Raw genomic sequence first — 16368 nt, forward strand, 5'->3', positions numbered from 1 at the left:
ATGTTTATTCCTTTCAGAGTTTCAAAGCCTAAGAGCTGTACCTGAGCATGCTGGACAGTGAAAAGTTTCCTTGGAGAGGGGTGTTCATAGTGTGTGACAAAACTCATTGCTAAAGGGGGCCTTTTTTCCAGGATTTACAGTATTGCCATTGCAGGCCTTTGGGAAACCTAGTCCCCCAAACCTGTGTGGTGTGGAAGCAGGTGAAACTCTCTAAACTAAATTCATGTAGTTAACTTTCATGTGCTCTGTTAGCTGGGAATAAGTTTGTGATATAGGGACTTCAGATTGACGCAAATATTGTAATTATTCTCGAAACAACTAATGCCAGTGCAGCAAATTTGGAATATATTTTCAGTTTGAATCCAAATCCACAGTGGTTTCCTATACACTTCCTTGCACATGTGTTCTTAGTTAAAAATGCCATTTTCTCTCATCCAGTAGCTTTTGTTCTCATGGTTAAGGGATGCAGCTTCTTGTTCTTAGAAACATGCCAGGTTCCTAAAATTAAATTTCTCTTGATATATAGTTCCTATTGATGCAGAGATACTTGTTTATGGAGGATGGCATAATAGTCTAATAGTGTACTAAATATCTCAAAGCATCTACTTTTATGGGTTTGAGAGCCCTGGGAAGCACTCTGCACCTTGCAGAAGAGCACCAACTTGTGTAAATTCACTTGTCCTCAAAGAATTTCTTACCCAACTTTTTCTGTTTATTTGGTGATTCCATAAAGGATCCAGTTGTAGAGAAGTTAAAATGTAATTTCATTTTGCCTATTAACTTCCCAGCAAATTCACACAACACATGCAATGTAGATGAAAAGTGCCCAAACCAAGTGTTTTAATTAAAGATCTTCAGCTAACAAATAGTTATGAAATTCAAAATTTTTAATTCTTTTTGTTATTTTTAGGGTGGAAAGAAGTCCTACAGTGGGCCGTGTGGGGGCCGTGACTGCAGTGCTGGATGCAAATGTTTTCCAGAGAAGGGTGCACGGGTAAGTTTATTTAGACTAATAGAACTTGTCCTTGCCTCTTAGCAATCTTCTTAGAAATAAATAAATAACTAAACAAACCCCATGTTCATACGTGTAATTCTCCATCTCATGACCTCATGAAATGACAAATGATGAAGACCAGCTGCATTTCAAATGTCCCTGGCCAAGATTTCAAAAGCTCTCCTAAAGATTTACAAATGGCTTGCTTTGTAATGAGTCTTCAATAGAATCCTATTTCTTTATGTGATTTGAGCCCTAGTTCAAAAGAAGTCAGATGGTTTTTAAGTAGATTACAACAATTAAAATTAGGAAAATCAAAGTAGCGTGGGCTTCCAGCACAGATTTTACCCAGGACTTACTGTAATAGCTTCTGTTTATTTGTGGAAGTGTTTTTGATTTATGTATTTGGTTGTGGAGGAATAATAACTCAAACTGGATCTGAGCAATTCCCTTTGAGAAAGTTGCTTATGTAGCTGAAGTCACTCTCTCTGAAGTCTCCATTTGAAGAAACCAAATGTTTAAGCAAGATTTCTCTACAAATCTTTAATTTCTTTTGCTTGGATGAACAGACTGTAACTTATCTTAATGCAGCTGCTTATCTCCTCTCTTAAGGGAATGCAGTAACTGACTTCACTCTGCCTTCAATTGCAATGTTAATTTTTGTCCAGACACCATCTACTTAATGTCTTATCTTAAGCTCTAGAGCATTTTAACATCTATGAAAATGAATCTTACAGATTTTGCTTTTAGAGATGAAAGGAGGAAAGAGCACACAGTAGGTACTTGAGGAATTGGAAAGGCTTAAAGAGAAGGGAAATAATACTGATTGTTTAATTTGTCAGCTGTACTTCCTGTAATCATATTGATAACTCATCCTCTGAGTGAAAATAAAAGAAATTAAGTCTTATTTAAACACCGGCAATCCTGATTTTTTCCTCTCTATTTCAGTTCCACAGTATGTGTATATTTATGCAGGGCATTACTTTTTGGACTGAATTTGGGAAAATGTTGCTATTTCAAAATTATTTTTTTAAAAATCATGGGTTTTTTCTAATTGCAGACAGAGTGTGAATGTGTAATTGATAACTGGTGATATGTTTGCTCTGGAAATATAAAAATTCTTTCAATTCATCACGTGGCAGAGGGAACACATGCCTTAACAGATAAAAAGAAACAATTCACTTCAGCTGATATTCTAGGGTGTGCTGAGAACTTCCTGGCAAAGTTCTCAATACAGCCCAGAATCTGAGCTCAAGTGAACTGCTCACTACCTTTTGTGATTGGATACAGTGAGGGACAGACCCAGTTTGGTTCTGGAACACAATATCCTGTAAATGCTTTGACCTTTAGACAGCCATGAGCATCATTCTTCTGTCTCTTTACATTCCCGAGGTCCAGCTTGATTGTTTGAAGTGGCCACAACGCTGTTGACCTTGCAGTTTGAGCTCTTGGCATCTCTTTTGTTAAGATGTCACAAAGATTTTAGGCTGTTTTCATTGCTGACCTGAGAACTCATTTGGCTTTTAGCTTATTCCTTACGTGCCCTGTGTCGGTGGGGCGTTTTCAGTCCTTCAGACACATACTCCATCCTGCTGAGACCTGTCCACGGAGTAAACTGTCTGCTACAAGTGGTAATCTTTCCCTTTTACAACACCACTTGCACCAAGTGCTGCTGAGCCCTCCTGACACCTTCTTGGACATCAGCAGGCAGCTACTGGAGGCCTGCCATGCCTGAGGATGTGGAGGTGACTGGCTGAGCTGGGAGAGCGCATGGGGTGATTATGTATCCTACAGCACAGCTTGTTTCTTGCAGGACACTGTACAGCCTGGGGCTAATTCCTTGGCTTCCTGCCTAGCTGCTTCTCCACTGCTGCAAAGCCTTGAAGTTCAGAAACGGAGACAGGGGCTTTGCCAATGCCCTGAATCCATATTTTGTTTAAAAAAATGTTCCAGCTGTCAATTTTCCGCAATTAACCGGATCAGAATAAAGCTAAGCTTTCTTTTTAAAAGAAGGAAATGGCTAAAAAGCCCAAGAAAAATGACAATAAGCTGACAGCTTAATGAAAATAGTATAGACAATGTCCTTAAATGTCCTCCCTGAATTCAATTCTGATCAGATCAAGCTTTAAACATTTTATTTAGGCTATAAAAATGTCAAAACTGCCTAAGACTTCTTGACTAGTGAGAGAGGTTTCTAGAAATAGGATGCATATATGTGTAATCCACAGGTGCTCACGTTCTTGTTTTTGCTATAGACTGCTGCTGTATGTGCAGGATATATTAAAAAAATCACTGAAACCCACAAAGAAACACCAACCAACCAAAAACACCCACCCCCAAACTCAACAAACCAGTATAATCTAAGTACCTGTATGACTGACCTTGTCAGAAGACTAATCTCTGTGCAGTGAGTCAGCAATTTGTGGAGTAATTGAGATTGTTTTCTGAAGAAAGGGTGATGCTTCCAGGTTGCAGGAGCCCCTGCCTAGCTGGAGTCTCTGGGTGAATGTATGGGTCTTCTAAATCTATGTCCCTGCTCCCATTTTTCTGGCCAGATGAGATACCAGTTATCCAGCTAAGGCAATTTTAAAGGGAATTCTGCTGTGATAGGACCTAAAGGAACCCTGGTACATACAATTTTTTGGAGCAGGAGACAATCTGAACGCAAACTTACAGTGAACCCACTTTTACACACAAGACTTAGATACAGTCATCTTTAGGGACAGCAGCTGATGGGTAGAAAAAGTGCTTTATATTAAATTGTGAAGCATAAGAGGAAAGGTGAAAGAAAAGCAACCACATTAAATGAAAAGTTAAATGAGGAGGTGAATGTAAATCCTGATACTAGTCCCTATCCTAGTGCAAGAATATGTTCAGTTTCAGCCAGGTGAGTGATCTGTAGAGACTGTCAGAAGAATTTATTGTGTTTAAAAGAGTGTTTTTCATTCCACTTGCTCACTGTTGTCCACACTTCATGGGCAGGGATAATGCTGCTGAAGGTTTCATGCTGTATTGATGGCTGTCTTGCTAAGAAATGCACTGCAGATAAGCCAGCAGGGAACAAGGAGGCAGTTTTGATGCTTTCAGAGTATCAAGAAGCACTAAACAGTTAGCAGCCTGCACCATTTCATTTTGCAGCTCATTTTGCATTTGTTTATAATAATGTTGGCTTTTTTATTTTCGTATAATGTCATCAACTTTCAAACACTTATGAAGATAAAATAGCAGACCCAGTCTTTGTTTCATGGATACCTTCTCCTGAAGCCTGTTCACTTATCTTGGAATTTATAACAATTTTACAGTTTGTTTTAAACTTTGCTCAAAATGTGCTGGAGATAATCTTTTGATTTTTTTCATTCTCCCTCACCAAAAAAGAAATTAAGGAAAAAAAATTAAAAATTGTTTCCAAGGCTTCACAAACTACTTAGGAGAGGCTGTGTCCCAGGCAGTTTTTACAGCTTAGAAGTGCTGTAAATTGGGAAAACCTGATGTTACTAATTATATTTCTTTTTTTTTTGTCCTATAATATGTAATCATGTCTATACATACATATATATATGTGTATATAAAAGTCTGTATATATATAATTTAAAGCCCATTAAAATATCATTATATGATCAATTAGAAAACTGAAGTTAAAATGATGACAGTAAATGTAATGTAAATTATCTCTGGGCAATCAAAGAGTTTTTGATAGAATTGCTGCAGATCAAACAAGCAAGAAAAGATAGACAGATGCTCAACATCCATGCAGTGAACAGTGTAACCTGAGGTCAGAACTTTGGGTGATTAATCTAATTGTTATCTAGCATAAACTAATGTCGCATTGGCAAGAGATCTTAGATTAACTTTTGTCTGGAATTAATCCCCTCAACTTAATACTGGGTGTACAGAGTGTCTCTCTTGTGATAATTAGTTGACAATTGGTTGACGTTTCTTTGCTATGAGATTGTAATAATTAGAAATTGTATTTTTAATAATTGCTGGTTTCTGCTTTGGCTGGTTAATCACTCTGTTTGGAACAGTCAGGGATTTCCTGATGAAACACAATTTCTTTGAAAGTGTCGACTCAACAAAATGATTTTTTTTTTTTCCAGAGGTACTTTACACAAACAAATTTGCTGGTGACAAAATTCTTGAATGCTGTTGGTTCAAACTTCTCTCTGTTTGAATGTGGCTTCCTGCAGCCTGGCCTGACAAGCACTGTGGGACACAGTGTTGCCATGTGATAGCTGTGGCCTGCAGGCTGGCCAGTTAAAATCAAACCAGACTGTGGGATATTGGCGTTTCTTTCAAACTGACAGTGCCAAGGTGTGAGCAGTGCTAAATGCTCTAACCATGGATACAGCTACAAGGAATACTGGGGTTGTTATCTGGTTTGTAAAGATGGACTATATGTAAATAGTGTCTACTTCTTGTTCAAATTCCCTTCGGGTTAAACATATAAAATGCCATTATTTGGTTTGGGAAGAGGATTATCTCTAACATTGAAAAATGTTGACCATCTGTTTGCTGTCATTAAGAAGTTCTGGCAATATTTTGGAAGAAAATGAGGTAATAGTTAAGTCAAACAACTTACGTGCCAGCTGCTTTTTTTAACAACTGCCAAGGTTTGTATTTTTTAAAGTATATAAAACAAACTTTGCCAAATGTAGCATTAAACAATTATTGTACATGTCCTTCTGACCCAACCTAAATACACTGAGCTTAGCTCTCTAATGAGAACCACACCATATACTGAAACAGCACAGTAAAACCAAACTCCTTGCATTTGAAAGGGTTCCTTGTGCAATGGGCATCAAGACCAAACTTGTTCCTACGTGCAGTCTTACATCATCTCTTTGGGAAGATTTCTCCAGGGGACAGATGAATTATCACAGAATTCAGTAATGATAACAGCTGTGTTTAAGCAGGGTAACCAGGGAGGCTCTGCTAGCAAATCCTGCCTCTGTGATTTGATTTGCAGTTTTGTCTGAGAGGATGATGTGTACTAAGTGAGGCTGAATATATTCTAGGAAATGTGTCTTGTTAAGAAGATTTCCCCAGCTTTCTAAACTAACCAGGATCCCTGGCATTTCTGTGTCACCAGGGTGGCCGAGGTGACTTTGTGACCTGAAACTGTTTCTCAGTCTGCCTGCAAGGGCAGCAGATTTTGTAATTGCAGTGGGGACCTTTGAAACCAACCAGAACATGAGCCCTCAAGCTGTGCTCCATAGAGCACTTCCAGATGGCTTGGAAAAGCCCAGCAGAGAAGTATGTGTCACTGTTCAAGTAATTGTGCTTCATGTGAGCTTTAACCCAGGATTTTCAAATCTTTACACTATTTTGGAAGCAAATGGAGCATTTAAAAAGATCCTTGTTTCATCCTACAATGCTGTGAGTTGTCTTAGTTTAATGAGTTGTGTAGTCTCACTTCACCAAGTGAATGTCCTTTTTGTTTCTCCTTTCTAGCCTGAAAGCTTCTAGTTTTGTCAAACTGAGCTTCTCAGAGGTGAGGTGTTACTGATGTGGATGTGAGCTGACTCCTGAACGTCACGCTCAGCTGGTACAGTCAGATCCCCTGCCCTGTACTGTGATAAGTCCTCACCTAAAGATACTGGTGATTCCCTGCTCTGCGGTTGGTATGAGCTGAGGGTACAGGCATGTTGCCCTAGGAACAGCAATCATTTTTTGTTTGTAGGAGCTGCCATGGGTACCCCTGGTAACCTGCACAAGGAACGTGCTGTTCCCTTGAAGGCAAAGCTGTCACTCCCACTGATTTCATTTTGGGTGTGCAGACAGAGGGGAAGACAGCCTGGCCTTGTCTCTCCCTCTCTGAAGCCTTGCCACCACTGACCTTCTGTTCTAACTTTATATCTGTGGCATTTTCTCCAAGACTAAAAGTGATGAGTTGAGCTGTGGATTTGCTCCATATGGACAAAGCAGACACCCTCAGCTTCCTAAGTACTGGAGAATAAAAACATGCATGCAAATTCTTTCTTTGTAAAAATTATTGTCTTTCTTGACCATAGAATGGAGGCTTTGATGAGTCTGTGATGTTTTACTTGCCAAGTAACTCCTTAGAATAGGACTAGCATCAACCTTTCCATTTCTCTTGTATATTCATTTATTCACTGTAGGAGAAGAATTGTAAATATTCTTAAAATTATTTTCTGTCAGCCACTCCACCTTGAAGGCAGAAAGAAAACTAAGATTTTCTGTAGGAGGATAAACTCTCTAGTGTCCTGCCCAAGATAAGAAAAATAAATGTTATCATGAATCTTTGGAGCATATAATGGCTGTTTGGGCTTTTGCCTAACAAAAGCTGTCGAATTTTCTGCAATTAGTTCTGCAATGATGTCTCAGTTGAAGAGAGATTTTTGATGCCCTTTTACATCTGAGAAATGGCACAAGACTTTCCTCTCCAAGCATTTGATAGACAAGAAGGGGTAACTCATTGCCTGCCTTGAAATGACCCAACTGGCATTTTCTTCCAGCACATTCTATATTACTCATGTATGGTTCTCACCACCTAGAGTATGTCTTTTTGTCTGAGTTAAATGTTCTTAAATACCTGATTTTTGTCGTGCCTCTTACCTCTCACCCCACTCCAAAACTTGCCCATCTTCTATCTAAGTGTGATTGGCTCAGAATATTCCTGGTACTAATTATTTAAGCTTCTTAAAATGAGAAGAGGTGCCCTTTTCAGAAACAAGAGTGTTTTTTTAAAGAGTTTCCGCTGGCAGCGAGCGAAAGGTGTGACAGAGATTTCCAGTGTGATCCCTCGGGTCAGTCAGCCTCGGGAACAGAAGGATCACAGCAGCAATCTGTGAGCAAGGCCCAGTGTGAAGAGATTTGGCTGACAGTCAGGTTAGCTGCTTCGTGAGCCAGGAAAACAGCCAATAGCAGGGATTACTACAAAGCAAACTTAATTAGGCAACAGATAGGCAGGAAGTATGCCAGTCATGGAGCCTGCAGCCAGAGAGGGCACACAATGGACACGGGCAGGCCAAACTCTGTTTGCAGAGCTAGAACAGGATGGAGTGCCAATTAGTTGAGAAGTAAAGCTGAATGCATAGGTGTCTCAGGCTACCTGTTTTCTGGGAAATATGGGCAGTGTTTTTGGTGTGAATCGTAGCTTTTCCTGATGGGAGATTTATTTGAGAACAAGACTATGAATTGTCCATCAGTGATAGGCAAAGAAAATGGGGAGATGCTGTGAATTCTCATTCTCTTGTGAATGAGGAACGTGGGTGTTTGCTGGTGTCCAGCAAAGTGTTAGGGCTGACTTTCTGAAAGAGAAGTATTAATAACATGTAGGGTACAGAGTGGTCTGGCTGAGAATCTGGGTATAAGTGTAATTTGTATAACTTTTCCCTTGACTTTATTTATTTTGCAAAAATAGGAAAAATATTCAGGTGTTTGTCAGTCTTCTCCTTTTAAGCTGTTGATTAGAGACATTTTAGCTGTTGTTCTCTAATCATTCATAAATCCATTGATAGAAGCAGCATTTTTTGCAAAATGTCCTGATTTGATGGGTGATGTGTTAGGGTTACTCACCGACCTTCTGTGGAGTTGCCAAAATAGAAAACAAATTTGGAGGAAAGATGCAACCCTGGTAAGAATGGGATACTGTGACTTGCACCAGGTATCTCATCCAGCCACTTGTTTTGGAAATAGAAACATTTTAGTAGTCTGAAAAGTAGCATGGATGCAAATGTCCTTGTTCATTTTGGGTGAGTTTTGGAAGGGCTTTTCGTGGGTCTTCTTTAAAGAAGCAGGGTGTTGCCAAAGCTAATAAACAGGAAGTTAAAATAATTTCAAAATTTCTGGGTTTGATCCATAAAAAATACAAATAATGCACAAGTTTGGAAGTATTATTACAAAGAAACATCTGGTTGTCTTTTCTTAAAGATTGATGATACTTCTTTTAAATGATCAAAAGAAAGCTGTCAAATAAAATGACTCAGCATGTGCTGAGCTCTCAGTGTATGGTAAAGGAAGAGTTTTTTAGTACCTAGTGTTTAGCACTAAGGGTGGTGCAATTCTGCACTAAATTTTGTTTTTCTAAGTTCTGTAGACCTGTGATCTCTTAAGACACATCTCTCAGATTTGTGTTCACATCCATGATATTCTGCTGGAACACTATAGGAGAACTTGTTCTGCTTTATAGCTGAGCTGTGTTCTGTTCACCTGCTCCTGAAGCTGGGGTACATTTTAACTGAGTGACAAATTCCCCTGAACACCAAATCCTTTCTGCTCCCATCTCTATTGCCAGCCTGGCACCATCTGCCTGCTTGTGTGTCTGGGTAGTTCTATTTCCTATCAAGTTCTAAAAACAGGATAAAAACTTATAAATGAAGGAAAAAAAAAAATAAAAAAAGAAGAGAAATGCATCAGCCAGGATATTCTTGCCATAGCTGTTCGCTGCAACTGCTACACTTAAGGAATAGGTTTTAGTGTAAAAGGAACTGTAAAGTCCTTTTTACAGCTACAAATATACAGTAGGAGAAATCTGATGCTCCAGAGTGCTTTGACTCTGTGAGAGTTACTTTAGTTATATGTTTCTTCAAGTTTTAGTTAAGAAATCTGTTGCTTAGTCAACTATATTTTCAGGACAGTAAATGACTTCACAGAAAATATTTCGATATAAAACTCTAAGAAGTTAGCTTTCTGTACTCCTTAATAAGGGACCTCTGAAAATAGTTAATCACTTCATCTGGAACACATTTTCTCTTCAAAATTAGAGACATTTGAAGGAGAAGATAGCAGAAGAGGTTGTCTTGTCCCATTTTAATTAGGGCATATCTTCCTAAGAGGACAGAATGTTTTTGGAAGATGTCAACCTTTGGAATATCCTTAGCAGTGGAAATATAGCCCAGCTTGTCTCACAGCAAAATTAAAATAAAGAAATAAAGTCTGCATGCAAAATCAAGGCAGCAGGTGGTCATTCCCTGTATAACTCCAGCTGTACTTGAGTTGTAAATCCAAGAGCATTACAAAACCAGCATTGGGACACCCAGTGATTCCTTGCAGGCATGGATCAGTGTTTCTGGGACCTTAAAGGAAATTTCCCTGACATTTAATGTTTTGTCTTGAAACAAAAAAATGACCTAAGTGTTATCTCCAGATTTTTTCCAGAGCAGTGAAGTAATTAAACTTCACTTGTTTTTCTAACATCAGGACTAAAACCTGAACTAATCTAGTTTAACCATTCCCTTGTGTTTTATCAGCTGGAATGTGCATTAACTCCTGAGAACCTTTGGGTGAATACAAGTTCTGCTGGCAGTAAATGTATTTTATATACTGGTAACAAAAGATAGCCAGGTTTTCTTCACAGAGTTAATGTAAGTGCTGTATTTTGCATTATTTTTTCTTGCTGGGCTCTGTCACACTTTTGTTGCATTGTGTATCAGTATTATCAGCTCTCCAGTCTGGGCTGAAGAGGAAAGCTGGGTTCCATTTGAGTTATTGAGGGGTTTCCCAACACCTGTAAGAAAGCCAGGATTTTAATTTTCAAACCTTTAAACCAAATTGCTCCCAGGCTTCTAAGAATGACTGCTCAACCAACCATTTATGTGAGTTTTATGTGAAATTTGTGTTAAGGGAAGCAATTCCAAGGGAAGTACCTCCTGACATATTTTTCTTCACATTTGCTTAGAAAAGTTGTGTAAATGCTCCATATAGTGTTGGCAGGATGTTATAGCTGGAGGAACTGCATTACCTTAAGCTGGATCTCCTCTGCAAAATTAAGATTTTATTTTGCAAATGATACTCAGCTGGGATCATGCTGAGTCCACGTCACATTTCAGAACTTCACCCTGCTTCACTGAGTTCCAGTGCAGAGGTTTCAGCTCTGGGACCTGGCTGCTACAAACACATACACAAGTTCCTAAAGTTGAGTTTTTGATGAGATCAGTTACTCTGAAGAAATGAAGATTTTCTCTTCAGCACATGGACAAACAGGAATGGGCAGGAGGAAGGGATTTTTCATATTTTACAGTATCACAGTATAGTTTGCCCTGGAGAAGAACAAAACCACCAAGCTGTTTGTCCCTCAAAGATATGGAAATTGAATGATCCTTCCATCTTGTTCAGTTGTCTTCTTTGGAACCTCCAGATACGGGATTTTTTCCAGACCTCCTCTTTAAGCAGCACAATTCTGCCATGTTTCCATGTCACTTGCAGTGCCTCATGAGAAGTGTTTAACAGTGGTTTCCTTGCCCTTGCAAAAGGGATTTGGGATTTTTATTGTTACTTCAGAAAATGTCTTATCAACTTGAGAGCAACTGTGGTGCTTGTTGTACCCATTTCAATTTTTAGAAACATCTTTTCTTCCATCTTGCACTTTTTCAGTAAATACGTCTCGTGGCACAAATGCAATTGAAGTGGGAGTGTGCTTCATTAAAAAAATAACATCCTTGTCAAATCAATCTGTACTTAATTAAATCTCCTCTGTTTTAACTGCACGTAGAAGCAGATAACTGTGACAAACAAAAATAAAGAATCTTTAGGAATACTGACTTACCTCTGATAAGAACCGTCTGGCATATGCATATCCTTTTTTTAGCTTATGCTTTATTAACAAGCTCAGCATTTGGTTCACATTTCTTCCTTCTACTTTGGGCTTACCTAATAGATTAAAAATATGTGACTCAAAGGCTAAAGCTCTATTTTAGGATTTTTTCTCATCACTTTTTTTCTTATATACTGAAAAGCATATAGTACGACTAGCTTTTGCCTAGTAATTACACGAGTGCAAACACGTATTTGATAATTTTTAATTCTGTAATTAGAAGTAATTTGATAATTTCTGTATTTGATAATTGTTAAGAGACTGAAAAGAAGGTGATAACTGGTTTTCACATTGTTAATAGTCCAGCTGTGGTTATTATCTTGGTAGCCAGCTAATTGGGATTGCTTTCAGTGCTTCAGGCTGTGGCCATAGAAATCTTAGATGACCTGGCAAAATGACCTTGGAAAAACAGTTTCATGTTGCTGTGAGTGTTTCCATTTCCATTTCCATGTGCTGCTGCTCTCAGCTGTTTGTCCCAGGGCTGTGTGGATGTCTGCAGGAGCGTGGGTCAGAGGCTCCCCGAGGCAGGAGTGTGTGAGTGCACATCCGTGCTCAGGTCACCCAGCAGGCAGGGCGCTCCCAGCTCCCCTCGCTCTGAAATGCCTAAAAGACATTTCCTGTCCTTTGGAGAGGGCCAGCTGCCTCTGCTTCCTGCACTGGCTGGGCTCTGGGGCTGCAAGGGATGTTCAGGGCTCTGGTTCAGACTGGGAACGTGGAGCTGTCCTCTCCAAGCTGCATGAGAGCGAGTGTGGAGTTTTCCTTTCATGTGCACCCAAATCTATCCAACACCTCCAGCTACAGACTCCTGCATCTGCCTGCCTGCATGCCAGCAAAGCACAGGCTTCAGCTTAGAATCATGTCTGCACTTAAAATACAATGTTCAGCTGACTTCTAAGTTTGCTACTCAAAATGGCAGAGCACATGGATGGAGTTTAGCTCAGAGAAGAGCATGGCACCCTGTTTGAGGATGGAGAATCTGTTGGTCAAAAAGGCAACTTCAGTTCCTGATAACTCTGTAATTTCTGTTTCTGGCCACATTAGAATCTAAACTGACTGATGGGCACACACAATGAAAAATTGGTTTTTGAAAGGCAAGTGATCATATTATTTAATGTAAGTTGATGCATTTCAATGAAGAGTTTAAACCATTTCTCATGTGCTTATTATTTTATGTGTGGAAATGTTGGTCTGAAAACTGATGTGAAGTAAACTGTGAACAGAAGAGTTATGAGGCTTTTATAGTTTCATGGGATTTGTAGCTACTTTTCCATTCCCTCAACAGATCAGCCACAGAAATATCCCATGTGAAGAAGCTGCCTCTCTTCAGTCTTTGATTAGTTAGGGGGCACAGGGGCCAATGTGGTTTTAATGAAAACTTGTATACAAAAAAGCTCTGACAGAACAACTGTCTTTTGATCCTGTGTCATCACAAGGCCACACAAAAATGGTCTGATTTTACTGAAGATCAACAGAAGTGATACAAGAGCTGGGAGAGGAAATGTGTTGCCACTCACCTTTCAGTGGTCCTTTTCTGAAGGAGACTAATACAGAAATTGGAAGTTCCTTCTAAGATGAAATAGTACATTTTTAATATCTCAAATGTTTCGGCTGCTCCTGCTCCCATCTGAATTATCTCTACAAATACTTGTTGTGACTTCAGGTTGAGATTTTTTAATGGGGATATGAAGGAGAACAGCATCTTCTGTTGGCATCTGTCATCGACTTTTAACAAGTTCATCCTTGCCAGTAGAAAAGAGATTGATGCACAGGGAACTTCAGGAACAGGCATCATCTGGTGGGAGGAAGTTGAGGGAAAAAAGAGAGGAAATTGGACCTTTTCCTCTCTTCAGAGTAAACCCTTCCTCTGTTCCTATACATTACATTATTGGTGAAATACATCAGACAGTGTTTATAGTCAAGGAAAGTTTGTACTAACACTGTGTCATGCAGCTAATCTGTTTGGTTCTAAAGAGGGAACACTGAGTTAGCTGCATTTTGCTCCAGATTCAAGGGCCTTATTAAATATTTATACATGGATTAGACTGTTTACTTTCCATCTCATACTATAGTTGTATTGGGAAGATCCAGAACACCTGGGGTTTAGTGAGGTCTTAAGGAAAGTTTGCTTCAGCTTTCCAAATTCGAGATTAAGAGCTCACTAAATTACTGACTATATGCAGGAGGGTTTTAAATCAAGAAATATCAGTTCTAGAAGGATGTTTTTAAAATTGTGAATAACAAAATATTCATGAATACCAGACCTTGATTTCAGTCTCTTCTGCTGCATTTCTACACTTCTCAGAGCAGTGTCAGAAATATCAGAGAAATACCAGTTTCTGCTGGTTTAGCTTTGCTGGAGGTCTGTTCTTTACATTAGTGAAAACCAGTTGCTGGCATTAAGAAGTCACTCAGCTGGCTTTGGTGATGCTACTTTAGCTTTGTGCAAAAAATGGTAAATGAATGGGATCCTGGATCACAGTATATCAGGTATGCTGGCTACATAAAATATCCTTCTTTTTAAAGAGAGCCTGTAGATCTAACCTTACTTTCCATATTTAGGTGTAACTACATGTGTGTAATCGATACCCAGAAGCAGAGATGAAGTGAGAACAGTTTCACTGTCTAGGCAGAAAGCAGACAAGAAGAGCCCAAACTTATTTTGCAGAGGATAATCCAGGCTCTTGGTATGAAACGTGGATTCCCTGTGTATTTAACAATTGTATCCTCTGGAAGAAACACGTAAAAACCTTAATGTTCTTTGAACTGCAGAAGTGTGAGTGAAAAGCTTCACTTGTAGAATGAAAGCTCCAGCTAAACAAAGTTGAAAGCTGGTTATTTATGTGTAATAGAGGATCCTAGGCTATGCATTTTATTAGAGGAACTAGGGAACACCACTTTTAAGCCATCACCAGCTGCTTTTAGTGCTCCCTCTCATCTTGCTCAACACTGGGAACATTGGTGCTGTCCAATCATTTACAAATCAGCAAGAGCTTGTCTGATCAGTGCTCAGCTCCAGCAAGTATCTGCTCACTTCACCAGGAGATGGGAACACAGAAGACTTTGTTGACTTACTTTCTCTTGAGTGTGGTGGTCTGGGGTCTCAGGCAGCTTTGAATGTAAATGTCCTCTGAACAGATTGACACATTTCTAGGATCTGGTGCCCTTTGCCTACTCCTGAATGTCGCTGCATATCAGAAACTCCCTCCTAAACACAGACACCTATTCGAGTGACACACTTGGGAGTGTTTCCCAAAACCACACCAAGTACTCCTTGTCAGAAACGTACATTTTCCTAAGTTTTGCTAAACATGTAGCATTTGATCTCATTTCAGCTTTGCAGGAGTTCATATTTTAACCACTGTCTTCCAAGAGGGAAGGAACCTTCCTTCTTGCATGATGAAGAAGTAATGAAACATGGCTATGACTAATAATGCGCTTTGCTTTCGTTCTGCTGATTCTGAGCTAATGCTTCCTATGTTTAAACTAATTTCCAAATATTTTGCGAAAGTTTTGGAAATGAATAAAACCTAAATTTCTAGGTGTGTACTCTTAAAATCTACTTTGCCCCTGAGTTTGTTTGGATAGGATTTAAGAGTTGTATGTGCTGCGTAAAATTCGTATTCCAGACTAAACAAAAAATATATTTACAAATTGTCTCCTTACTTTAATTTTTAAGGTTCATTCCACAGGAGGCACTGTTTGAGATACTATTTTGTTGATATATCAATGAAAAAATATTGATATATTTTCACATAACTTTTACACTGAAACCTAACCAGAAAAATTAATTTTGGAAGAGATCTTGTTTCAATCGATTTTTTTTCTTTATTTATCAATTGATTACTTTTTGTTTGCATTGAACTTACATGCTAGTAGGAGTACTACACAGATATCTTACACCACCTCTACAGAAGAATTCATTTATTCCAGTAAATTAGAAATATATCTGTCCAGTAACAGCTGTGTTAATGTGGGAGGTAAAATGCTATTTCTGGTAGAATTGGAAGACTCCATCCAACTGGATCATATTTTAAAAAGAGCATTTGTGCAAAGACTCTGGTTGCTTTGGTCTGATGATTGTTTTCAGTATTTACAGTACAGCAGGGCCTGGGGCCTCAGTTACACATCAGGATCAGTTGTACTTTGTATAAACAATAAAAAGGCCTTGTACCAAATAACTTTTCTTCTAAGCATTAAATGTCCTGGTTTTTTAAGGAAAGCACACAGCTGGGACAAAACCATGGAATGATCCCAAACCAGCTGGACATAAGGGCAGATCTGGATTTTCATCCATCTGTGGAGCATTTGGATTTAGTGCTCACTAAATAGGAGACATAATAAAGGCACTTAAAGATTAATTTCATGGCTCCTCAATTTAATTAAAATAAAACATTCCCATTATACACCCAAACAAAGCTGAAGGATAAGGCACTCAATGAAGAAGAGGCTGAGAGTACCTTGGAACAGTCTGATTCAGGCAAGCAGAGGCATTCAAGAGGCTCTGCCCTGGAGCTGACTGGGCTTGGAGTGGAGTGGGGCAGCAGCCAGCTGGCCATACCTGACTGGGTGAGTGTGCACTCACACCAAGCAGGCTCTCAGCAGAGTTAAGGAGCCATAAAAGCACCACATGACTCTGTGGAATGTCCTGTTTCTAATCATCACCGTGTAGATCAAGTTTTGGCATTCTTTTATTTAATTTAGAGGAGGATAGGTCACTAATTTAGGCCCTAATTGGATGACTGAATGTATGTACAGCACATCATTTAGATTGACTTACTGTCAGGGGTACAGAATATCTTCAAGATAGTGTTGTCTTTCT

General features: G+C 39.1%; 1 protein-coding gene across 1 annotated transcript in view; it reads left to right on the plus strand.

Annotated features, from left to right (window-relative positions):
- COL4A6 (collagen type IV alpha 6 chain) overlaps positions 1–16368 on the plus strand; it is a 101837-nt gene that overhangs the window by 33240 nt on the left and 52229 nt on the right. The window contains exon 3 of the mRNA XM_066333738.1: positions 911–994. Within this exon, the coding sequence (XP_066189835.1) occupies positions 911–994 (84 nt within the window). The remainder of the gene's footprint in view (positions 1–910; positions 995–16368) is intronic.

Source organism: Sylvia atricapilla, chromosome 21, assembly GCF_009819655.1.
Source record: "Sylvia atricapilla isolate bSylAtr1 chromosome 21, bSylAtr1.pri, whole genome shotgun sequence".
Classification (NCBI taxonomy): Eukaryota; Metazoa; Chordata; class Aves; order Passeriformes; family Sylviidae; genus Sylvia; species Sylvia atricapilla.